Here is an 8,543-nt window from a genome sequence, read left to right as displayed (position 1 = left end):
CATGTACAGCAAGAAGGTGGTAGTGTGCAATGTTTTGCACAGCATGTAAACAGAATCTGCTAGTCACAGAAATCCTCGTGAACTGGTGATTTTTAATTATCCAAAGGCTAAATAGCAATTCTGAAATATCAGCTTTGACATAGGATAGCGGACAATGGTCTCATTCTGGCTGGTGGTCTGTGTTCTGCAGTGATCTATACTGGAGCATCAGCTGTTGTGGGAGGCAGAGATATCTATATATCTATCTAGATATAGATATAAATGTGAATGGGTGGATTAATATGTTTACAGATGACACAACGACTGGTGACACAGTAGACAGTGCAGAAGAATGCCAAAGATTACAGTAGGATAGAGATCAGTCGCAGATGTGGGTAGAGAAATGGCAGGTAGAATTTTATCTATTTATTTAGCAATACAGTGTGGAGTAGCCCTTCCTGCCTTGCGAGCCAGGCCAGCCTAGCAACTCCACAACCTCAATTAATCTAATCACTGGACAATTTACAATAATCAGTGAACCGGCCTGATCCGTCTTTGAGTGTGGGAGGAAACTGGGGTGCCTGGGGAGAACCCATGCATTCTACAGTACAGAGATTCCTAACATGGTGCCAGAATTGAATGCCAAACACCAGAATGTCCCGAGCTGTAATAGTGCCACGTTAACGGCTGGGCTACTGTGGCACCCAAGTGTTACTTAGGCAAGTGTGGGAGATCAAATGTACAAGGAAAGTGCACAGTTAATGGCAGGACTCTTATCACTGTTGATATTCAGAAAGATCTTGGGGTTCAAGTCCATAGCTCCCTGAAAATGGTCACACAAGTTGATAGGGTGATAAAGGCAGTGTATATCATGCCAGTCCTGATGAAGGGTCTCGGCCAAAAACATTAACTATTTAGCCCCCTCCATAGAAGCTGCCTGGCTTACTAAGTTCCTCCAACATTGTGTGTGTGTGTTGCTCAAGATTTCCAGCATTTGCAGAATCTCGTGTATGCCATACCTGCCTTTAAATTCAAAAGTCAGAACTTTATGTTGCTAAAATTATAAAACTATGTTTAGCGTAATTTTCTCTGCGATGTCTAATTCTAAATAGCATGCATTTATGATGAGAGGGTGAAGCTCAAAGGAGATTTTCAGGGTAACTTTTATGTTTACACAGAGTTCTTGGAATACACTGTCAGTGGTATTGGTAGATGTGTTTAAGAGCCTCTTGTGTAGGCACATGATTATGAAGAGAACAGAGACCATGTGCAGGTAGAAGGAATTAGATGTTACTGTATTAGCTTAAAAGGTCAGCACAGCATCAGAGGCCAAAGGCCTGTTCCTGTGCTGTAACGTTCTATGTTTACAATATATATTAATGACTTGGATGAGGGAATTAAATGCAGCATCTCCAAGTTTGCGGATGACACGAAGCTGGGTGGCAGTGTTAGCTGTGAGGAGGATGCTAAAAGGATGCAGGGTGACTTGGATAGGTTGGGTGAGTGGGCAAATTCATGGCAGATGCAATCTAATGTGGATAAATGTGAAGTTATCCACTTTGGTGGCAAAAATAGGAAAACAGATTATTATCTGAATGGTGGCCGATTAGGAAAAGGGGAGGTGCAACGTGACCTGGGTGTCATTATACACCAGTCATTGAAAGTGGGCATGCAGGTACAGCAGGCGGTGAAAAAGGCGAATGGTATGCTGGCATTTATAGCGAGAGGATTTGAGTACAGGAGCAGGGAGGTACTACTGCAGTTGTACAAGGCCTTGGTGAGACTGCACCTGGAGTATTGTGTGCAGTTTTGGTCCCCTAATCTGAGGAAAGACATCCTTGCCATAGAGGGAGTACAGAGAAGGTTCACCAGATTGACTCCTGGGATGGCAGGACTTTCATATGAAGAAAGAATGGATGAACTGGGCTTGTACTCGTTGGAATTTAGAAGATTGAGGGGGGATCTGATTGAAACGTATAAGATCCTAAAGGGATTGGACAGGCTAGATGCAGGAAGATTGTTCCCGATGTTGGGGAAGTCCAGAACGAGGGGTCACAGTTTGAGGATAGAGGGGAAGCCTTTTAGGACTGAGATTAGGAAAAACTTCTTCACACAGAGAGTGGTGAATCTGTGGAATTCTCTGCCACAGGAAACAGTTGAGGCCAGTTCATTGGCTATATTTAAGAGGGAGTTAGATATGGCCCTTGTGGCTACGGGGGTCAGGGGGTATGGAGGGAAGGCTGGGGCGGTGTTCTGAGTTGGATGATCAGCCATGATCATAATAAATGGCGGTGCAGGCTCGAAGGGCCGAATGGCCTACTCCTGCACCTATTTTCTATGATTCTATGATTCTATGTTCTAGAGTGGTAAGAGGACAAACAAAAATCTCTCATTTATACATTTAATAGTGAAACATCCCAAAAGGCTTCATGTTAGCATTATCCAATCACATCTGACAGTCAGCAACAAAGAAAATGAGTATGTCTAGCTATATAAAAACTTGGCTATTAAAATCTGTATCTATGGTCACCACAAAATATATTCAGTGAGAGAATCGCAGAGCGAGAGACAAAGAGCCACACTAGGACACGAGACTGCAGAGTAATCTGAAAGTGGGGAAGACAGCTTTCTGAGGTGGTGGAAGGGTGAGAGGAGGGAAGGCTTAAAAGAGGACCAGAATTTTGAAATGGAGTTGCTGCTGAACTGTAATTGCAGGGAGGTGGATGAAGAGGGCTGCATTTAAAATCTGTCTCACCAGTTACAGTCAACGGAGATGATAACGGGGTGAAACTGGCCATCTTCAGCTTGTGTGTGTAAACTGATGCTGCGTTTTGGGGTGTTGCAAAGCAGCAGCGGAGATGCTGAGAAATGGGTGCCTGTGTACGGAATTGTTGGAGGCGACAACAAGAGTCTAGGAAGAGAAGCTTTTTCAGAAGGCCAGGCCAAATAAAGAACGTATGCAGTTTTACTTAAAATAGCTAATTAAAGTACCAGAAATAGTTAATGGACAAAGAGACAGAAACCATTAAAGATATACATATTAGCTGTTGTGATGAGTATTATTTCTTACTGGTGCTAATTACAGATTCAAAGGTAAACAAAAATTATCTAAATTTCAATGAGAGATGAGATTTACTGCCTTCACGTCAGAATGAAAGTAGTGACACATTTATCCCAACACACACACACACAAAATGCTGGAGGAACTCAGCAGGTCAGGCAGCATCTATGGAGAGAAATAAACAATTGGCAAATCAGGATTAGACCCTTCAGCAGCATGTGTTTATCCCAAATGCTTTACTGAAATATCTCGGATGAAACATGTAACATGAAAACTAATCCAAGTCGATCTTTAAATCTGTAATTGGCATAAATCAGAAATAATCCTCGCTCCGCAGAAGAATACTAATGGGAACATCTTTAATGATTTCTGTTTCTTTGACCTTTAAGCTACAGGTATTGCAGCTGTACACAGCAATCATCTAAAGGGCGAACCACACACAGAGCATGTCACAAATTGGAAAATAATGTCAGGTCAACAAATACTTTCCATGCTCCTTTTAAATTCACTAAATCCAAGTTACTTTCCCTTCCATATTCTCATCCACCAGCCCCAATATCGTTTAGCCCCCTCTGAAACAATGTGCTTGAAATAGAATATGGTGGAAAATTTCCACAGGGCAAGCAATATTTGCAGAGAAGAAACCATTAATGTTTCAGGTAAAAGACCTTTCCCTTCTCCACTAGTTCCAGCACCCTCTGTATTGGGAAAACATTCACCTCACATTCCTGGCGATTGGAACAGTGTTGACTTTCCCCCCTGCGTCCAGCAGCTCCCAGTTCCACTGACCGCACCCTCTGGGCAAACTTCAGTGAGCAAATGCTCTCATTGACATTCTTCTCCATTGGAGACACCTGCGGAAAGCAACCCGAGGTCTGATAAGCATCTGCTGCAGTAAGAGCCCAGCTCCCATAATAACCCCACGCATTCCTAGCCCTGGTTGCTGAATTACAGCATCATTCAGTTGGTGGGACACCACTAAATCAGAACAAACACGGGGTCAAGCAAGACATATACTGAGGTGCCCCATGTAAAATGTAGTTACATAACCCAGGTCTCACTCTCTCAAGCTGACACCGTGCATCATTATTCAGTCACTCTTTAGAACATGGACCAGTATTTGTTGTGCACCCTCAAGTGAGGGATGGCAAGATATCTCCTTGCCTTGGTAATACCCTCAGGACAAGGACTGGAAGGCTTTGGGAAGGGAGCTTAGGGGGGGGGAACAGTTAACACAGTTCCAGTGAGGTGAAGCAGTGACCATCTCCAAGTCAGGACTTGGATAGTGAATCTGCAGGCGGTGGTGGTCCCATCATCTGACGTCCTCCCTGGTGGAGGTGGTCGCAGATGAGTGAGATGCTGTTGGAGTAACCTAGGTGAGGGTTGCCACTGTCTACTTGCAGTTGGGAGGAAGGTATGTTCTGGGCACCAATCCATCAGGCTGCTTTACCCTGGATGGTCTGCATGAAAATGAATCTCTAGTATATCATGACACGTGTACTTTGAAAATAAATTTACTTTGATCTTGGACTCTGGTCTTCAGTCAAGTGGAGTGTGTTCCACCCAATTCCTGACTTGTCATTTGTGGAATACAGAAAGGCTCCGAGGTATTGGTGAGTCACTCTCCCCCCCCCCCCCCCCACAGGATATGTTGCCTCTCTTCAGCTCTCGTAATCACAGTGGTTAAGTGGCTGGCTTATCCCAGTTTTTGATCAATAGATGATGGCGATGTTCTGGGTGACAGCATTGAATATGAGCAGAACACACTTTCCTTTTGAAGACCGTCAGAGGCTGGCACATTTCTTACTTGCCACTCAGCCCATGCCTGAATGCTGTCCGTCATGCTATATACAGGGACAGACTGCTTCAATTGCTGAGGAGTTAGAAGTGAAACTTCACTGTGCTATCCAATACAACTCAGTGCAACCGTCTAGTATACAAACCAGCCTTTGCTGTAATGACAGCAGGATCCCGGAACTTCAGAGTTTCAACCACACAAATGACTATGGAAGGAATGCCCATACTGAAAGCTGTCCATCTGTCAATCATGTGATGGAAGCATGTCATTCATGTATCACTAGTAACCCTGCCAATACTTCAACCAAAACACACTTCAGTGACAACCCCCACCATCAGTGCAGAATCGTTGCCTTGAAATTAAACAGTGCATAGTCAAACTCACATTCCTTTTACACGCCTCAAATCCTAACAGCCTTCACTACTCTAGAGCTGTTCTATGCTCCTTTTCCCACTTACCCAACTCTCAACCCCCGTACCTCATCTCCTAACCCCCTGAAGACCAGCAAGGGTTCTGCTGCTTACAGGAGCTGCCATTCCCACCCCTCTACAGGTCCAAGGTTACACCGCGGGGGGGGGGGGGGGTGTGGTTTGTTGCAAAGAGCAGCAAGATTTCTCACCTGGACCATCATGAGGGTTTTGCTGTCACCGCTAAGGGAGTCCTGTAGCAGGTAGGTCAGCTTGGAGTTACGGAAAGGAATGTACGGCTGTTTGGAGCGCAGTGCACAGATGACATCACCGAGGGCCAACAGGGACTTGTTGATGTTCTGAGCTTCTCTTAGCCGGGGACCCTCTGCCCCCGACTTCCCAACACGCTCAGAGCCTGCCAAGTCCACTAGGTTTAATTTACCTGTAAAGAAAGCAAGATAGTGATTGGAAGACAATGAAGACAACCATGAATTAATTCTTTAAGTAGGAGGATGGAATGAGTTATTGGCTCCTTTGGATTTCACCCTTTATTTGGTTCCAAGCTCTGTGAATCAATGTATCCCACTGACTATAAAGCACAGCCAGGTTATGATCCGTCTCCTGCACTCCCTCTAGTGTCTCTCGAACACTTCCCACCTGCTTTGTGGACAGAGGATCATGGACAGTCTGGGGCACAAGTGCAGGAGGAGAACTCTTCATGGACGAATAAAACCAGGCACAGAAGGAAAATTCATCCTTGCCACATAGTAAATAAAGCAATCCGTATCCCACTCTACCACAAGTTAAAACCCAATACCTTCAAAATACGAATTAGAAATGTTGTCCGAAGTGGAATTAGTGACACCACAAGGTGGGTATAACCATGCTCAGGAGGGATAGGAAGCTTAGAGCTGAGCCCTCATCTGCAGACTTGAGGTCAAAAGCCCTAATTGATGGAGTACAATTCTATTGATAATCTTGTAATGGGTGACTTCTTGAACACTACAAGACAAACCAGGCCAAGGCTGAACTATTTTATAAACAGTACTACACATTACAGGACCTTTGGCCCATGATGTTGTGTCAACCTTTTAACCTACTCTGAGATCAATCTAACCCTTCCTTCTCACATTGTCCTCCGGTTTTCTTTCATCCATGTGCCTATCAAAGAACCTCATAAATGCCCCTAATGTACCAGCCTCTATTACCACCCATGGCATGGCGTTTGATGCATCCACCTCTTTGTGTGTAAAACCTTACCCCTGCCATCTTCCCTATACTTTCCTCCAATCACCTTAAAATTATGCCATCTCCTATTAACCATTTCCACCTAGGAAAGTCTTGCTGCCCACTATCTATGCCTCTAATCATTTTAGACACCTCTATCAAGTAACCTCTCCTCCTCTTTTGCTCCAAAGAGAAAAGCCCTGGCTCACACAACCTTTACTCATAAGGCATGCTCTCCAATCCAGGGCAGCATCCTGGTAAATATCCTTTAAAGCTTTCACATCCTACCTATACTGAGAGGACCAGAACTGTACTCAATATTCCACGTGGTCCAACCAGAGTTTTATAGACCTGCAACATCACCTTGCGGCTCTTGAACTAATTTCCCAGACTAATGAAGGCCAATACACAATACGCCTTCTTATCCAACCTATCAACTTGTGGGGCAACATTCAGGGATCTATCAATGTGACCCCAAATCCCACCACTTCTCCACACTTAAGAATCCTACCATTAACCCTGCATTCTGCCTTCAAGTTTGACCTTCCAAAATGAATCACTTCACACTTTTTAGTATTGAACTCCATCCGCCACCTCTCTGCTCAGCTCTGCTCTGAATCCTATCAATGTCCCATTGTAAACTATAACCTTCTACACTATCCACAACATCACTGACCTTCATGTCATTTGCAGACTTACTAACCCACCCTTCCACTTCCTCATCCAAGTCATTTAGCAAAATCACAGAGCAGGAGTCCCAGAACAGACCTCCACTGGTCACTGACCTCCAGGCAGAATATGCTCCATCTACTACCACTCTGTGCCTTCTGTGGGCAAGCCAACGCTGAGTTCACTCAGCCAAGTTTCCCTGGATCCCATGCCTCCGGACTTTCTGAATGAGCCTGCCTTGGCAAACCTTGGCAAAATGCCTCACTGAAATCCATATATACCATTCTAATGCTCTGTCTTCATTGATTTGTTTTGTCACTTCCTCAAAGAGTATAATCAGGCTTGTGAGGCACAACCCGCTCCTCCCAAAGCAATGCTGACCATCTCTAATCAGATTATACTTCCCCAAATCCATTCTCTAACAATCCTCTCCAATAGTTTGCCCATCACTGCTATATAATTCCCTTGATTATCCCTATTAACTTTCTTGAACAAAGGAATAAACAACCCGAGGTATTTCCTGTCAGGTCCTGGGAACTTATTTACCCTCAAGATTTTCAAAACTTCCAGCACATCCTCTTTCTTATCATCAACGTGTTCCAGCATACCAGTCTGTTCTACGCTGACCTCACCATCAAGTTTCCTCTCAGTGGTGAATACTGGTGAGAAGTATTCATTAAGGACCAACACTACCTCCTCCAACTGCAGGCACACCTTTCCACTTGTATCCCTGATCAGTCCTACACTCACTTTAGTCATCCTCCTGTTCTTCATGTATGTGTAGAACACCTGTTCCTGGGATGGCAAGACTGTCATACGTTGAAAGATTGGAGCGACTGTGGTTGTATACACTGGAATTTAGAAGGATAAGAGGGGATCTAATTGAGACATATCAGATTATTACGGGATTGGACAAGCTAGAGGCAGGAAACATGTTCCTGATGTTGGGGGAGTCCAGAACCAGAGGCCACCATTTGAGAATAAGGGGTAGGCCATTTAGAATGGAGTTGAGGGAAAACTTTTTCACCCAGAGAGTTGTGAATCTGTGGAATGCTCTGCCTCAGAAGGCAGTGGAGGCCAATTCTCTGGATGCCTTCAACAAAGAGTTAGATAGAGCTGTTAATGATAGCAGAGTCAAGGGATATGGGGAGAAGGCAGGAACGGGGTACTGATTGTGGATGATCAGCCATGATCACAGTGAATGGCGGTGCTGTCTCAAAGGGCCGAATGGCCTACTCCTGCACCTATTGTCTATTGAGGTTTTCCTTAATCCTACTTGCCTTTTCATCTCCTCTTCTAGCTTCTTTAAGTCCATTCTTAAGCTCCTTCCTAGAACCATGTCTGATCCATGCTCACCAAACCTTCCTTCTTCCTCTAGACTACGTGTTCCACATCTTTTGTC

General features: G+C 44.6%; 1 protein-coding gene across 8 annotated transcripts in view; it reads right to left on the bottom strand.

Annotated features, from left to right (window-relative positions):
- The window catches only part of kifc3 (kinesin family member C3), a 78,062-nt gene that overhangs the window by 7,630 nt on the left and 61,889 nt on the right, over positions 1-8,543 (bottom strand). For all 8 annotated transcript variants that reach the window (XM_072279351.1, XM_072279350.1, XM_072279355.1 and 5 more), the window contains 2 exons: positions 5,458-5,687; positions 3,760-3,894 (listed from right to left, as the gene is read on the bottom strand). In XM_072279351.1, the coding sequence (XP_072135452.1) occupies positions 3,760-3,894; positions 5,458-5,687 (365 nt within the window). The remainder of the gene's footprint in view (positions 1-3,759; positions 3,895-5,457; positions 5,688-8,543) is intronic.

This window comes from Mobula birostris, chromosome 15 (assembly GCF_030028105.1).
Source record: "Mobula birostris isolate sMobBir1 chromosome 15, sMobBir1.hap1, whole genome shotgun sequence".
Taxonomy (NCBI): domain Eukaryota; kingdom Metazoa; phylum Chordata; class Chondrichthyes; order Myliobatiformes; family Myliobatidae; genus Mobula; species Mobula birostris.
The sequence above is the reverse complement of the archived record's forward strand: the minus strand, read 5'-3'. Positions and strand labels throughout refer to the sequence as shown.